The sequence below is a fragment of the Pseudozyma flocculosa genome (assembly GCF_000417875.1).
Source record: "Pseudozyma flocculosa PF-1 unplaced genomic scaffold scaffold00012, whole genome shotgun sequence".
NCBI lineage: Eukaryota > Fungi > Basidiomycota > Ustilaginomycetes > Ustilaginales > Ustilaginaceae > Pseudozyma > Pseudozyma flocculosa.
This window is the reverse complement of record NW_006920880.1, coordinates 166,905-183,315: the sequence shown is the minus strand read 5'-3', so window position 1 is coordinate 183,315 and position 16,411 is coordinate 166,905. Positions and strand designations below refer to the sequence as shown.

The window sequence follows — 16,411 nt, the reverse complement described above, 5'->3', positions numbered from 1 at the left end:
AGCGGAAGAGCAACGGAAGGCATCGGCAGTCGAACGGCTCCTCTGGCACGCCAAGAACCGCCCGTCGCTCGTGACAGTGCGCCCTCGCCGCTCCGATTGCTGCGACGAGAGCTCGACCGGTCGACGCTGTGACTGGACAAGCCGGTCAGCTACGGTAGGCCTAGCCTCTACGAGCGTCTTTGTTCGAGGGCGGCAGAGACGAATCGCTGACATTCCGAGAGTGACGCCGGACGGCAAAGCCGTCGTCGACGCCGCATCGTGCCAGCGCCCGCGCTCGCGAGAGGCGTCCCGCCGGCCGGTCGGGGGGTGGGCGGCTCTTAGTCGACGGTGCACATCGTGGCGCTATAGCCATGTTCGGCGGGTACGGCGAGCGAGCGAGCGTAGTGGAACTCAGTCGACGGTGCAATTCGTGCTTGCCGCGATACACGGACAAAGGACGGCCGTGCCACCCGTGACGGGGACGTGCCACACCGCTGGGAAAACGGTCAGGTTAGCTTCATAGGACTGATGACGAGCCTCGAGTGCTGCATGCAATCAACAAGGTCAAGGTGTCGAGGGGCCGAAGACTGATGACACGGCAACACTGCATCAGTCGGTGCATCATCAGTCCTTCGAGAGATCGTCAACCAGATCAACAAGCTGAAGACAGTCCAGCCTGGCCACAGAAGCACTTTTTGTAGCACTCAAGCTGCTCTTCCATTGGCTCTCAACAATGCTGCAGCAGCCTGGTGAATGGATGCAAGCAACATGAGCTGTGCCACAGCAAGGCCATATTTGGGCAGCAAAACCTGGTGAAGCAAGCTGTCTTGGACTTGAAGAGCTCAGCAACCGACTTGATGATCCTGCTGCGGGGGCCCTTCTCCTTCAGTGCTCCTTGCTTGATGAGGAGGACAAGGAGGTTTGGAGTTGCCTCAAGGGCAACGTTGGTAGCCACGCGGAGAGGTGGCAGCCGGGGGTGGATGGAGCGGCGTTTGACGGCGGACTGGAAGCCCTTGAGGTGATGAATGTGCAAGATGAGTGTGTACTCCCCTAGGCGATGCTGCTCGAACTTGACATCCCTCTGCAGCATCCCAAGATGCTTGCTGTTGTCGGGGTCCGTTGCGCAGAGGGAGCCGATCCTCAGGCCAGTGGCAAAGACAAGCTGCAGGAGGGTCATCCTCTGCAGTACCGCCTCAACATGTCTGCCGCTGAGAAGGGCCACACACATGTCTTTCAGAAGAGCAGAAGGTGCAGCGTGATCGACACCTTGTCAGGCAGATCAAGGAGAGTGCATCGTGCACCTCAGACATGAACAACTTTGATGGTGTTCTCATGTTCACAGGCCATCAGTGTGCTGCTGTTGCAGTCAGAAAGGCAAAATGGGCTTCCTTGTGCCAGAACTGTTGTCAGCATGACAGGGGCTTGTGCTGCTGGCGTTGAGGGAATCTTTCAGCCTCCGAGGCAGGAAGAAGCTGGGCGCGCACAGACCGCGGGGGTTGCAAAAGCTGCTGGCAGACGACACGGTTGGTATCCGCTCTTCTCGCGAGGCTTCTCGGACCACTTGCTTGCCATTGCACCTCACCCTCACTTCTCGTAGCGACACCACGGAGCAGCATCTGCGGGACACGATGCCTGCGACGAAGACGGCCAGACTCTACTGGAGCCGCCTGGCCCTCTGCCTCGTGCTCGTTCTTTCGCTGTCGTCCGCGCTGGCCTCGTCCTTCGACCGCTTCCACGACGCCGCCGACGACGACGACTTCGACCACGATGGCGGCCTCGACAGCGGCACGGCGCAGCTCCTGTCCGCCCCAGAAGTCGTAGCAGCGCGCAAGCAGGCCGATGCGTCGCTGCTGTGGGGCACGTACCGGCCGCAGATCTACTTTGGCCTGCGGCCCAAGCTGCCCGAGACGCTGCTGAGCGGCCTGGCGTGGTTCGGGCTCAACGACTACAGCGGCTTCCAAAAGTTCCGCCACAAGTGCAGCGACCAGGACGGAATGCACGGCTTCGCGTGGAAGTACCACGACGGGCGGACGTTTGGCATCCAGGAGATCAACGACAACGTCAACAACTACCGCCTCGAGACGAGCTTCCTCAAGGTCGACACCGACAACCCCTCGGGCGGCAGCTGGGGCGCCAGGGTGTCGGGCACCGTCATGGATCCAGGTGCGTTGCTGGCGAAGGCGGGAACGAGGCATGCGCTGACGACGCTGACGATGACCTTGGTCCTTCTGCCGCGACGACGGCGACGACCGCACAGCCAAGCCGGCGAACCTGGCCACCTTCTGGTACAGCTCTCTCGAAGGGCTCGACGGCATCCTCAGCCTCGATTCCGACGCTGAGGAGGACGGCATGGATTCGCACGAGTCGATCCAGCTCAAGGGCGCTACGGCGACACTGGGCGAGTTCACGCTGCGCATCGAGGAGGGCGGCAAGCACGGCGACGACGGCCAGGACCCCTTGCGACGCACGCACGTCTTTGGCCGGCGGGTCCCGGGCGAGATGGCGTGGAGGGCGCAGGACATCATCACATCGGACCTGGTCAAGACGCTCCAGTCGCTCACGCAGACCTACGGCCGCGAAAACATGCCGCCGCCGCGCGTGGGCGTCCAGCTGACGGACCTCGTCGAGCCCGGCTCCAACTTCTTCGCCTTGCAGAAGAGCTTCTCGGGCAACTTTTCGTTCGACGTCTTCTTCGACAGCGCCTCGACGCCGAGGGGCGAGCTGCTCACGTCGGCGGGCCTGACGCAGGGCCTCGAGGCGTCCAAGGCAGCTTACGATGCCCGCTTCTCGCAGGTGACCGGCCTCTCCGCCGGCGCAGGCGACGGGACGACGGCGGCCGATGTCGATTTCGCGCGCGACCTCACCTCGAGCCTGATCGGCGGCATCGGCTACTCGTACGGGCCGTCGATCGTCGACCGCACCTTTGTCCACGAGTACGACGTTGGCAGCGGCGCGATGGACGTCGACACCAAGGGCGTCGCCAACCCGCAGCCCACCGAGCCCGCCGAGCTGCTCACCGCCACGCCGTGCCGCAGCATCTTTCCGCGCGGCTTTTACTGGGACGAGGGCTTCCACCTCGCCCTGGTCGGCGTGTACGACAACGACCTGAGCCTCGAGATCCTGCGCAGCTGGATCAGGCTCATCGACGATGACGGCTGGGTCGCCCGCGAGCAGATCCTCGGCGACGAATCGCGCAGCCGTGTGCCGCAGGGCTTCGAGACCCAGTACCCGGGCTACGCCAACCCGCCGACGATGATCCTGGCCGTCGCCGCGTACCTCGACCGGCTCAAGGAGCGCACCAGCGAGGCCGGCTTCGACGCCCTCGGCCTCGATCCGCAGCACCTCCAGGAGTTCGCAGGCGAGGCGGGCGCGCTGCCGGACCGCCACCTCTCGTCTCCGCTGCTGGGCCAGGCCTTCCTGCGCGAAATCTACCCGCACCTGCGCCGCCACTACCGCTGGTTCCGCAAGACGCAGCGCGGCGAGATCAAAGAGTGGGACCGCCGGGCCACGGCGCGCGGCGAGGCCTACCGCTGGCGCGGCAGGGACAAGAACCACGTGCTGACGAGCGGCCTCGACGACTACCCGCGTGCGCCCGTACCGCACACGGGCGAACTCCACGTCGATCTGATGTCGTGGATGGGCAGCTTCGCCAACACGATGGCCAAGATTGCGCGGGCAATCGGGCAGCAGGACGATGCCGAGGAGTTTGGCGATCACTTCGAGGCGATCCGGGCCAACCTTGACGACCTGCACTGGAACGACGACGAGCAGATGTACTGCGACGCCTCGGTCGACGAGAACGGTGAGTGGGTCGCCGGCCCCAGGCCGCAGGCCGGGTCTGCACGCAGGGTGAGGATGGCGAGCGAGCCTCTGCTGACATCGTGCCTGCCTGCACTTCCGTCCTCGCGGGACCGCACGCGCAGATCAATCCTTCTTCGTCTGCCACAAGGGCTACGTGTCGCTCTTCCCGCTCCTGCTGGAGCTGCTGCCGGTCGACAGCCCCAAGGTGTCTGCGATCCTCGACCTGATGCGCGATCCGGAGCATCTCTGGAGCGACTACGGCCTGCGCAGCCTCAGCCCGCAGGACGCGCACTTTGGCCAGGGCGAAAACTACTGGCGCGGTCCCATTTGGGTCCAGATGAGCTACCTGGCGCTGCGCGCGCTCAAGTCGGTGAGTAGGGCCGGGCGAGGCTCGTGACCTTGGCCACCGCCACCGCCACCGCCACCGCCACCGCCGCTGCCGCTGCCGCTTCGACGTCTGACCTCTATGCGCGCCTCACTCTCCTGCTCCTCCCCCGCTGTGCAGACCTACGCCGCCCAACCCGGCCCGTACCAGGCCAAGGCGCAAAAGATCTACGAGGAACTGCGGCACAATGTCGTCAAGAACGTCTTCGAAGAGTACAAGCGGACCGGCTACGTGTACGAGCAGTACAACCCGGTCGACGGCCGGGGCCAGCGCGGCCACCCCTTCACCGGCTGGACCTCGACCGTGGCCCTCATGATGGCCGAAATCTACTGATGACGGCGCGCACGCCGCCGCTGAGCCAAAGCAATCGATAGGAATACACGTAGCGTAAGGAGCAAAAGGATACAGTACAGTACACACGGGCGCGCCGGGCGTCGCAGCGCAGTCGACGCTGCGGCCCGCGCCTAGAACACCTCGACCTCGATCTCGTGGCCGCACTCTTTGCAGCGCTGCTTGGTGTGCCCGCGGTCCTCGACCTCCTCCCACTCGTGGTGGTGCTCCTCGTCCTTTCTGCGCTGCCACACGTTGTCGCGCGTCCGCTTGCGGAGGTCGGCCAGGCCCTGCTGGAACTTTTTGCCACGCTTGCGCACCTTTTCTTCTTCGCGCCGCTCAAACTCGCGGTCGAGGTTGTCCTCGCTGCCCCACTTTGCGTCGGAAAAGGCAAAGGCCTCGACCTGCTTGCGGCAGAAGAGCATCATGTTGCTGTAGGTGGCCTTGTGCGGGTTGGCCTTGAGGAGATGCGGGAGGATCTCTTCGTCGCGCAGTTCGGCGTCGGTGAGGAGGTAGTCTTCCTTGACCTCGGTCTTTGTGAGGAGCGAGTAGACCTCGGGCCTCTCGCGCTCGCACCGCTTGCAGACGTCGATGCCAAACACCTTGCGGAAGGGCAGCTCGATGATTTCGGGCGAGCCGCACACCTCGCACGTCGGGCGCGTCTCCTTGTCGAGCGAGATGCCGGGCTCGAGGTAGGGCTTCATCCGCTGGCGCTCGCGCTCCTTTTCCTTGCGCAGGTCGTCGAGCGACTTTGCCGACCCGGGCGCATCCTCCTCGTCGACGAGGAAACCACCCTTGGAGTTGTGCAGCTTGCTCAGGTCAAACTCGATGTAGTTGCCCAGCGACTTGTCGCGCTGCAGCGGCGCATTGGGATCGTCGGCAGCGCCGCCGCCGCCGCCGCCGCGCGCTACGTTGCCCTTGGAACCGACGATGCGGACCTCTCCCGGTCGCAGTTGCGCATTGCGGCTCGTCGACGGGACGCTGCGAAGGTCGGCATTGGGCCCGATGGACGCCGGAGCGGGTTCCGCCCCGGCGTTGCGCCCACGGTAGCGCGCCTTTTGCGCCTGCGCCTGCTGGCGTAGCCGCGCTCGAGCTGCGTAGAGGGGCGCAAGCGGAGAGAAGCAGGGCAAGAGAGGTAGGAGGACGCATGCATGTCAGCCAAGCAGCTCGACCTACTGGGCTCTCGCTCAGCGGTGTGCAGCATCGGCGACGATCCGACCCAACTCACCTCTGAGGCGGTTCTCGTAGACGATGCGGGCCTGGTCCGCGTTGAGCTGCGGCACGGTCGGAGTGGCCGCCTCCGCCATGGTTGCTCGAGAGGGCGTAGACGGTAGTCTCGCAGCAAAGGTGGGGCAGGCGATGCGAGTAGTAGTGCTGTCGAGGGGGTCTGGAGGTCGTCGAGGTCGAGGGTCAAGCGGGTGGCGGCCAAGTGGAGGGCAGCCGGCGGCCGGTTCCGATGGGCGGTTGAGCCGCGATCGATTGTGGGCGGAGACGTGGGCGGCTGACTGGCGGCAGGGCCAGCCTGCCAGCCAGCCAGCCAGCCTGCTAGCCTGCCAGTCCAGCCAAGGAGCGGCGGAGTGCGGGCGGGTCATGAAAACCCAGCGGGCGGCCTGCCACTCGCCCACCCGCGGTCGGGAGCTGCTGCGTGGCTCGTTCGCCCCAAGCCGGTCCGGCTCTTGCCAGGCAGGTGAGCGAGCAGCGAGCGAGCAAACGTCCAGCGAGACAGGCAGGCCAGCCAACGACAACCTGGCCAGCCAACAAACCAAGCCAAGCGTGCACGCAAGGAGACCTGCCTGCTCTCGCCTGTCAACTCCATCCTGCCTGCCTTGCTTGCCTGACCTCGACGCCGCCGGCTCCAGCAGGCCTTCTCAGTCTCCATCACGTCGCCTCGGCCCTGCCTATTTCCTTTCCCCCCCCTTGCCTCAGCCTCACTCGCGAATCTTCCGATCCGTGCCCCCGACGACGGCCCTCGTTCGTCTGGCTTCCCCGCGTGCAGTGGCCGGCCCGCTCAACACCACCCCGCTTGCCTCCGGCACCTTTTGACGACGACATCGACGACGACGACCACTTAGCAACGGCGACCGAAGCTCCCAACGCCGTCGCAATCACCACCGCCCCGTTTCTCTATTGCCGTTCCTTTCTGTCCTCCCTTCCGCTGGCGCCAACGCGTCCACATCGGCGACTCTGGACATCCTCCATCGCACCCGCACGACGGCCCGGACGCAACGTCTTGATGTGCTTCGCCTGCTGAGCTCCCTCTGCAACCCTTTTGAGCGTCCCCTTGCTGCCAGCAACTGCCTGGCTGGCCTGCTCAGCTTATCCACCGCTCTCTCCCGCCGTCTCTGCTGGCCTGGCCTCCAGCAGCCGCCTCCCGCATCCTTTCAACCCCTGCTGAGCACGCCTCTCATACAGGCCTCGCCTGCTCAGCCCGCCCACGATGGCAGACCTCTTCTCCTCGGACGCTTCGCCGGCACCGCCGCAGGAGCAGGACGAGAGCGGCAGCCTGGCCGTCTCGCAGACAACACCCAGGCGTGGTGGGCACGGGCCCCAGCCTAGCGTCGGCAACGCGGCCAGTCTATTCGGCGGCTCCGGCGACGACCCCTTCGCCAGCATCACCTCGCCAGCGACGCCCAAAAAGGCTCCGACCCCGCTCGTGTCGCTCGCAGAGGAAGCGGCAGAGGGAGACCCCGCCGATGCGGCCGCCTCCCTCTTCGGAGGCTCAGCGGACGGTGCACCGACGAGCGACGACCTGTTTGGTGCTGCGGCGTCCCCCGCAGATGGTTCACAGACCGACAACGGCCGCCTGGGGGTGCCATCCCTGACCACGCCGGCCAGTTCTGGCTCTTCGGGCCCACCTTCACCCAGCAAGCTCTTCACCTCGACATCGGGCTACGACGACGACTGGCTCGGAGGGACAAAGGTAGATACGACGCAGGCACCAGTGACCCTCGATGCATCAATCACTGCCAATGACCCGCAGGTCGCAGATGACGGCGTCGAGGGCCAAGCCGGCTACGGCCAGCACGATCAGTACGGTGCTCAGGCAGACGGCTACGGCGAGCAGGCTGGCCAGGGCTACGCCGAGCACGGCTATTACGGCGACCAGAGCTACGATGCGCAGCAGCAGCAGCAGTATGGCGATCAGTCGTATGCCTACGACTACTCGCAGCCGCAGCAGCAGCAGCAGTACGACGGGCAGTACGACTACGCACCGCAGCAGTACGACCAGCAGCAGCAGCAGCACTACCAGTACGACCAGCAGCAGTACGACTACGGTGCTCAGGGCGCCGCAGCAACCTACGACCAGACCCAACAGCTGCCGTACGGCCAGGAGTACGCTGGTCAGCATGACCAACACCAGCAGCACGACTACCAGGCGCACGATGCGCAGCACGCAGGCTACGGCGGTTACGACGCCTCCGCCTACGGACAGTCCGGAGAGGCAGCCTACGACCCGCAGCAGGCCAACTACGCTTCATACGACTCCGCCATGTCACGCGCGAGCTACGACGGCGCCGCGTACGACTCGACTGGGACAGACGGCTATGGCTACGCACCCCAGCAGTCGTCCGGCCAGGCCGCTGACAACCAGGGCTACTGGCAGGAGCAGGCCCAGCTGAACGACGGCTACCGTGCTGAGGCCACTGCCGTCGCCGCCGACTACGGCTCGAGCTACTCGGCCGACCAGACCAACCAAGGTGCCTACGACTACAGCCACACGAATGCCACGGCCATCGCACCCCCGCCTCCGACTGCCGCGACTCTGGCTCGAGTTCCGAGCCCGTACGACCCCGTGCCAGCACCATCGGTTCCAGCTTCGACGATGCCGAACAGTCAGGCTCGAGCTGCGAGTCCGTACGAACCAGCAACGCCGGTCTCGCCCGCTATGGGAGCGGGCACTCTATCGTCGGTGCCGCCTCCACCCGTCGCAGGCCCACCCCGTGGGCCCCCGCGCGGACCGGCCAGGAGGAGCCCGAAACCTGCCTCTCCGGTCAGCGCTCCCGCGATCGAGCCAGTTGCCGCAGCGCCGGAAGACGCGACAGCTGCGGTGCCGGCTGCTTCCGACGGAGATGGCTACAGCTGGGGAATGGACGAGGCTCAACACGGCGGTGAGGACGGCGGGATCGATGTGCAGCAGCAGAATGCCGGAGCCGATGCGGCCTGGGAAGGCGGCGAAGCTCCCAGCGCGTTTGGGCAGCAGGCCTACGGCTGGGTCAACCAGCTCGAGGATGCTGCAGCTACGCCACCGGCCGTCGAGGATGGGCCTGCTCCCCCCATGCTCACCGTCACGGACGAGGATGCCACGGCGTCGGTCGTCTACCATCCGGACGGCGTCGAGAACCACTTCGGTGAGGATGCAGACGCTCAGCTGCAAGCTCAGGAGCCGATGCAGCTGCAAGACCCCGAGCTGGTCGACCAGGCCGTCGATGCCCTGCAGGAACTCGATCTCAACGGCCAGGAGCACATTGATGAGGGCCTGGAAGAGAGTGTTGCCGCCGGCGGCATCGCGGGTGAGGAAGCCGAGCTTGCTCGCCATGGCGAGGCCGAGATGGTGGCCCCTCCCGAGGGAGGCGAGACTCAAGATTCGTCTAGCTACGGCGGAGCCTACGAGGCGGAGGATGACCAGGCTGCTACTGGCAACGCTGAAGACGGCCAGTACGCACCGCAGAAAGACGGCCCAGCTCAAGGGTCTCAGCCGGCTGGTCCTGGCCAGGCTTATGGTCTGGACACAGAGCAGGTCGCGCAAGACGCCGCAGCAGATCCGTACGCGCCTCGGGCCGCGGGGCACGCCAGCAACGACCCTTACTCGCCCGCCGGCGTCACAGACGGCACGTATGGCGGCTACCAACAGTCGCAGTGGGGCGACCAGGGGAGTTCAGAGCCCGAGCAGTCGCAGCAGCCGCAGCAGCAGCCGGGGCAGCCGGGGCAGCCGGACAATGGCTTCGCCGCCTACGGACAGTCCCCCTATGACCCGTACGCGCCGTCCCACGGCGGCTTCACGTCCGATTACAACGCGTCGCACCACCAGCCCAACGGTTACGGATCCCACCCCTCTGCCGACGACACCTACGGCTCGTACGCTCCGTATGGCGGTAGCGCAGACCCGTACGCTCCGTCGCACGACGGACAGCAGCAGCACGAGCGGCAGCTGTCGGACAGCCGACCATACGACAACGAGGACGATGCGGACGACGCACGAACGCCGCACGCCACAACTGGCCGGCCTCCTTGGTCGGATGCTAGCTCGCCGGCTGTCGAGGCCTACGCCAGCCCGTACGGAGCGCCTGCCTCGCAGGGTCTCAAGCGGGCGGGCACGGTCACGCAGCGCTCCATCGACGCGACAGGTGGCGGTGGGGACGGATACCGCGCGCCTTACGACTCCGCCGATTCTTATGCTGCCCCGCACGGCCGCGCCGACCATGGCGCCGCCGACCGACAGCCGAGCACACCGGGAGCAGGTGGAAACGGCGAGAGCGGCAACTACTTCGACGGCGGCGCCCACTACGCATCTCCATCCCATTCGTCGGGCTTTGCGGGCGGCGTCGGCGCCGCTCCGGCATCGCCTTACGACCCCGGCAAGGCTGCCAGGTCCTATGCCAGCGAAGCCTCGTATCCAAGCTCGATCTCGGGCTCGGGCGTCGACATGCAGGAGCAGATGCGCAACGCCAAGATCCCCATCGTCAGCTTCGGCTTTGGCGGACAGCTTGTGATGTACTTCCCGACGGCGTCGTCCAGCGACCAGACCGGCGCCAGCGATGGCGGGTACGGCGGCTATGGCTACATGGGCGGCAGCGGCGCACCGACAAGCGTGACGATCCAGCCGCTCTCGGCCGTCATTCCTTCGTCGTCTTACGCCACCGCCTTCGATCCGCTGCACTTCCCCGGTCCGGCCTTTGAAGGCGCTTCCGCGACCGCGCTGTCGCGAGCCACTGGCGGCGCCAATGCTGGTGCCAAAGCCAAAAAGGCCGCGCTTATCAAGCACCTCGACGAAAAGATCGGCGAGGTCGAAGCGGGCATCGGCTATCTGCGTCGTCGGCCGTCCTTTTCGGCCAGCGGCGACGTGGATCATGAGGCCAGCCTTGCATCGCGCGGCACCAACTCTCAGCTCGAGTGTCAGAGGGCCGAAGACAAGGTGGCGCTTCTGAAGTTGCTGCGGCTAATCCTCGTCCATGACGCTCAAACGACCAACAAGTGAGTACCAAGCACAACGCCTGCGACCGCTCCCGGACGACGCCATCCTTTCGCTGACTTCCCGAACACCCTGCCCTTTGCCACAAATCGCCGCAGCCCTGCTTTCGATGCCGCCGTGCGCGAGCTGCTGACTGGCGAAAAGGCCGACGACAGCAGCGGAGGTTCGGCCCGCTTCGCACCTGCGTCGCCATTCGGTGCCGCAGCGCCGTCAGCATCTTCGGGCGAGACGCTGCGCACCTACGAGCTCAAGCGCGGCTTCCTCGAGACGCTCCAGAGCATGCTTCTCCGAGGAGAGCGCCGCGAGGCCGTCGCCCTGGCAGTCGAGCAGAAGATGTGGGCTCACGCCATGACGATCGCCAGCTGCGTGGACAAGGACTGCTGGAGGACGGTCGTCGCCGACTTTATCGAGGACGAGCTCGGAGCTGGCGTCGGCCTGAGCGCCAGTTCGGGCCAGACGAGCGCCGATCTGCAGACGCTCAAGGTTGCCTACAACGTCTTCTCGGGCCAGGACCCGGTGTCTGGTGAGTAGTGTGATGCGCGTGCGATGTTGCGGACCGAGTTGGCAGCGAGCCTGTGGCTAACCTCCGACGCGACCCCACGCTTCCGGTCCGGCGCCTGCAGTGTTCGACCTCTTCCGTCCGAAGAAGCAGATGCTCTTGGATGCCTCGCAGCCCTCTGATGCCGTTTCGCCGGGGAGCGGGGCAGCTGCCCCTACCTCGCTGCCCGACTGGAAGGGCTCGGTCGCCATCGTGCTCTCCAACAAGAGCATCAACGATTCGGCGGCGCTCACGGCCATCGGCGACGGGCTCGCGGTCCACGGCCTCGTCGAGGCGGCCCACTTCTGCTACGCCCTCGCGCCAGCCACGTCGCCCTTCGGAGGCGTCGACGTTTCCGCCGTGCGGATGACGCTCCTCGGCTGTCAGAGCCCAAAGGTCTCGGCCCACTACCTGCAGGACCTCGACGGCATCATCCTCACCGAGATCCTCGAGTTTGCCCAGAGCCTGATGCCTATCACCAAGGGACAGGACGCCTACGCCGGCATTCCGCACCTGCAAGCCTACCGCCTCGTCCACGCCTACCGCCTAGCCGAGCTCGGCGACGTCCAGCGGGCGCAGAAGTACTGCGAGGCCATCGCGGGCGCGCTCAAGCTGAGCAAGAACTCGCCCTATCTCCACGGCACGCTCCTGTCGCAGCTCAAGGAGCTGTCGGATCGCCTGGTTGGTGCGCCGCAGGTCAACGGCAGCGGCAACTGGATGACGCGCAAGATGCAGCGCCCGACGCTCGACGGCGTGTGGGGCGCCCTCGAGGGCCGCTTTACCAAGTTCATCGCCGGAGAGGAGAACGAGGCGACCGCCTCGCCATCCCGCAGCAAAAGCCTCGGACCTGGTGTCGGTGCCTCTGGCGGCGCCGGCGGCAGCGGCAACGGCGACGGACCCGTCGGGCCGTTCTCGCACTACACGGCCATCACGCCCGACGCGGCGGCGGGCGGCATGTCGCGCCAGCAGTCGTTTGTCGACCTCAACGCGCCGCCCAGCATGCCCCAGTCGCGGGCCGGCTCGGCGATGGACTTCCACCACAACCGCCGCGCCGCCTCGCCCAAGCACCGAGCCTCGTCGGCGATGGCTGTCCGGCATTCTCCTCGCGACCCCTACCACGCCTGGCCCCAGCCTCTGTCGCAGATGCCGTCCGGCGACCGCGACCAGCCCTCGGCTGGCCACGCCTTCGAGGCTTCGCGAAACGGCCACGTGCTGCAGACCTCCGAGTACTCGAGCTACGAACCGAGGGACTCGTTCCAGTCGTCGAGGCCGAGCGACCAGGATGGCTGGCAAGGATCCGACTCGCGCCGCCAGAGCGTCGACACTTACGATCAGGGCAGCCAGCAGGATCGCTTCGACGATCGCAGCGAATCGTACCGGGGCTACAGCGCCTACAAGGAACAAGACGCCGGCGAGGGATACGGCGCCGCACACGACGACGTGCCTTACTACGGCTACCAGCCGCACGGAGCGCAGCAGCCGCAGTTTGTGAGCAACGTCGATGGACCCAGCCTCGAGTCAGCCGAGGACGGCGGCTTCGTGTCGCCGATGGATGCCCTTGCCGGCGCAGGCGCAGGTGCGGGCCGCAATTCGAGGACGCCCCAGCCGCAGTCGCAGCCCGACTACTCGCAGAACCGTTCCAGCAACGCATACCATGAAGAGGACGACGAGGACGACGATCTGGGCCTCGGCAACTCCAGCAGCAAGAAGAAGCAGGCCCATTCCTCCGAGGGCGACTCTCGTGGAGGCCATGGCGCCGCTTCCTCTTACGAACCTGCTCCAGCCGCCGCCAAGGAGGCCGATGCCGACCAGGACAAGAAAGAAAGCAACGAGGACAAGCCCGGCCTCAAGCCTTCGGCTTCGAGCAGTTGGCTCGGCCGGCTCTGGGGCCGATCCTCTTCGACGACGCTCGCGGAACAGGCCAAGGCCAAGAAGGCGCACCTTGGTGAGGAGACCGCCTTCTACTACGACAAGGAGCTCAAGCGCTGGGTCAACAAAAAGGTGAGTCGGCCGCGTCGCTGGAGCAACAACGATCCAGCTCTGCCTCTTGCTACCGATACTGACCGTCGCCTCTCTCCCCCTTTGCGACGTCGCACATAGGCTGGAGACACGAGCACGCCTGCCTCGCCGCCTCCGCCGCCGCCTCGAGCACAGACGACTTCGCCTGCCACGGGACCGGACCGCGGAGCCGGCGCAGCTTCTGCACCGCCCATGCGCAACTTCTCTGGCGGGCCACCTCCGCCTCGCAGTGCCCTCTCTGGCTTCTCGGGCCGGGCCACGCCGCCGATCAGCGAGGAGCAATCCGGTCCTCCGGGAGCCGGGCTGCCTCTGCGCAACGGCGGGCCGGGTCTCGCCCGTGCCCGGTCCAACCTGGCGGACCACACCATGCCGCCTGCCGCCCAGCCTCCGACCAGGTCCGGCTCCGCCACGCCGATGGGAGGGCCGAGCGCCATGTCGCCCCCTCCTGCCCCTCCGCCGGGCTCCCGGGCCGGCACCGTCAAGAAGCGGCCCATCAAGAGCAGATATGTCGTCGTCGACTGAGGAGGCTTGCTGCGCCTCTGATCGCTGCCACCGCCACCACGAGCCTTGTAGATATGCCCCAGGTCATGCAACCACCCACCAGACGCTGCCTATCCCAGCCATTGCAGTGAAGCAGAGACGAGACGGCGACGGCATAGCGGTCCGTCTTCAGCGGGACCACCACGGCATGATGAGCAGCGACTCGCCGAATTGATGTGCTGCTGCTGAATTCGGATCGCGCCGCTGACGTGCAGGGCGACAATTCGGTGACCGAGCCCAACCTTGACCTCATCTAATGCTCGATTGCGCCCCGCTCCGACATCAGTCAATGGGCCCAGGTCCCTTTGTCGCGACGGCGGGGGCGATCCGGAGACAAAGGGGACCTTGCACACCCGGAGTGCGCCAAGTGGAGCTGTCGCAGGTTACAGGCGGACGGACGTACCCGTATAAAGGCAGCACGACGGCGAAAATCTTACCAACGCAGACCTCCTCACACCTCTTCTCGATTCCTCCATACAGACCTCTTGAGCGCTGGGGCTGGTCCCCATCCCGACAGCGCGAGCTTCTCTTTCCACTTGGCCGGCCAATCTCTTACCGTCTTCGACGATCCTTCTCCCTCGCATTGGCGCAGGCTGGTCCCGCCATGCCGTTCTTCAGCTTCCCGACGCTCTCGTTCGTGGGGCTCAACCTCGTCCGCATCCTCTCGCTGGTATCGATGGTGCTGGTGTGGGTCGCCATCCTGGTGATGATGATCCAGGACGGCCAAGACTTCAACGACGCCAGCCTGCGCGCCCAGGCAGACGAGCAGGATTGCACCTACATCCCGGGCACCGAGGTCCCCACGCACGTCTGGGGCATCTTTTGGGCCGAGCTGCACCGCGCCCTCCTCCTCGTCGTCGTGGCCATCGCCATCCTGTCCGAAGTCAGCTGGGGCAACCTGCGCGACCGTGTCTTCCCCATCCACATGCCGATGCTGGGCCCCGACTGGAGCGTGGCGCCGCTGGGGACGCTGCAGGTGTTTGTCGCTTCGGCGGTGCTGAGCCACTACATGGACGATTTCCCGCTCGTCGTCTCGTGGCTGCTCTTCTGCGTCGGCCTCGTCAACCTCGCCGTCGGACTCTGCTTTGGCAGCAGGATGAAGGGCCTGCGCTCCGTCCTCGCGCAGCGGAGGCAGAAGGCCAGACAGGTGCCGGATGCCGAGGCTGGCAGCGCTGCTGCCCTCCTCTATCGCAACCTGGGCAACGGCAAAGCATCGCAGACCAGAGGCAAGCCAGGCGACCGCCGCAAGAGCTACGGCGCGCTCGCGAACGGAAGGGGCCTCGCTGCGTTCCGAAAGTCGAGGTCCAGCGCCGTCTCCGACAAGGCGGCCAAGCCCTCGATCAACGACGACTTTCCATCGATCGAGACCGAGTCTCAGCGCGAGATCCTCCAGCAACGAGCTCGCGAGGCCAACGCCAGGGCTGAGCGGCAAGAGGAAGTGAGGGAGACGGCCGTGGAGACCGACCATGACGACCGCTCTCTCTCGCAGACATTCGTCTGGGACCCGCAGCACCAGATCTTCCGCGAGCGGGCCGATGCTCCTTCGATGGACGCTGGGATGCGACGGCGGGCCCGCGTCGACGATGGCCAAGAGGTCGACGGCGGGGCCGGTTGGGACAGGATCAGGTCCGAGCGGGTCCCTATCGGAGGCTACGCCGCGTCCAAGGGCCGAGCCGCCAGTCGAGCTTCGGGCCGATCCGATTCCGTTGCCGGTTCAGCCACAGGCGGCGGCGGCCAGGTCGCAAGCAGCCCCTCGAAGCGGACGCAGAGGAAGCACGTCGTCAGAGGAGGTGTCCTGGCGGCTGCGGGCGCAGCAAACACCGCGGGACCCGGGATGGACGCGGTGCAAGCCATGAAGCGCAGAAGCGCCACGCTCGCCAGGTTCGTCAAGGCTCGCATGGGCGAGGTCGTGACGACGGCAGGCCGCAACGAAGGGACCGGGCAGCGCGACGTCGTCGGTGTCGAAAGGCCTGTTTCGGTGGTGGTCCACGGCGACGCGGCCCCCTTGCCACCCCATCGGGCCTACCGACTTCGCGAGGCCGCACCGGACACCAGCCTCGGCGCGGCCGATGGCAGCGGCGGGTCGCTGCGACTTCCTGTCGCGGATCGCTTCACCCACGGCTGGGCCGACGCGGTTTAGCTACCGGTAGCCGTACGTACATGCCATCCTCAGCCACTCACGACCGCCTCAGCCCACAGGCGGTGCTCGCTCGGCCAATCAGGAACAGAGCCAGGAAGCGGATTCTGTGGCTGCAGAGGCCTCATTCCGAAGGGTGGCGAAGCGGTGGGCCGTTCCTCGTGCGTGTGGCGTGCCTCTGCTCGAGGCTCGTGCGTAGGAGCGCGAGGCCAGGTGCCTCGCTGAGAGCAAGGCCAAGAGACAGATAGACAGAAGAGAGCTCTGATGTGCAGGTTGGCGCAAGAAAGGTGCAGCTGTGTGCATCGAATGGCCCGCAGAGGTGCAGCCAAATTGGGCGGTTCAGTCCGACACTTAGGTTAGCTCGTCCGTAGGCTGTGAGCATGCCTTGACTTGGCCAAGCCTCGGTACGGTGGGAAGCAAGCAAGCAAGTCGAGGGCGAGCGGGCAGGTGGGCGTAGGTTGTCGATCTGCTGCTGCTGCTGCTCTTCGTTTG

General features: G+C 65.9%; 4 protein-coding genes across 4 annotated transcripts; 3 read left to right on the top strand and 1 right to left on the bottom strand.

Moving 5' to 3' along the window:
* Positions 1-1,607: 1,607 nt before the first annotated feature.
* PFL1_03809 (uncharacterized protein) lies at positions 1,608-4,498 on the top strand (the record flags this gene model as incomplete). Its single annotated transcript, XM_007881333.1, has 4 exons — positions 1,608-2,142; positions 2,237-3,781; positions 3,903-4,150; positions 4,286-4,498. The coding sequence occupies 4 exons, from the start codon at positions 1,608-1,610 to the stop codon at positions 4,496-4,498; spliced, it is 2,541 nt and encodes an 846-aa protein (XP_007879524.1).
* Positions 4,499-4,629: 131 nt separating this feature from the next.
* PFL1_03808 (uncharacterized protein) lies at positions 4,630-5,802 on the bottom strand (the record flags this gene model as incomplete). Its single annotated transcript, XM_007881332.1, has 2 exons — positions 4,630-5,588; positions 5,724-5,802. The coding sequence occupies 2 exons, from the start codon at positions 5,800-5,802 to the stop codon at positions 4,630-4,632; spliced, it is 1,038 nt and encodes a 345-aa protein (XP_007879523.1).
* Positions 5,803-6,932: 1,130 nt separating this feature from the next.
* PFL1_03807 (uncharacterized protein) lies at positions 6,933-13,764 on the top strand (the record flags this gene model as incomplete). Its single annotated transcript, XM_007881331.1, has 4 exons — positions 6,933-10,687; positions 10,784-11,208; positions 11,309-13,224; positions 13,324-13,764. 4 exons carry the CDS (start codon positions 6,933-6,935, stop codon positions 13,762-13,764), a joined length of 6,537 nt encoding a protein of 2,178 aa, XP_007879522.1.
* Positions 13,765-14,386: 622 nt separating this feature from the next.
* Positions 14,387-15,922, top strand: PFL1_03806 (uncharacterized protein; the record flags this gene model as incomplete). The annotated part of the gene is made up of 1 exon (XM_007881330.1): positions 14,387-15,922. One exon carries the CDS (start codon positions 14,387-14,389, stop codon positions 15,920-15,922), a length of 1,536 nt encoding a protein of 511 aa, XP_007879521.1.
* Positions 15,923-16,411: the final 489 nt, after the last annotated feature.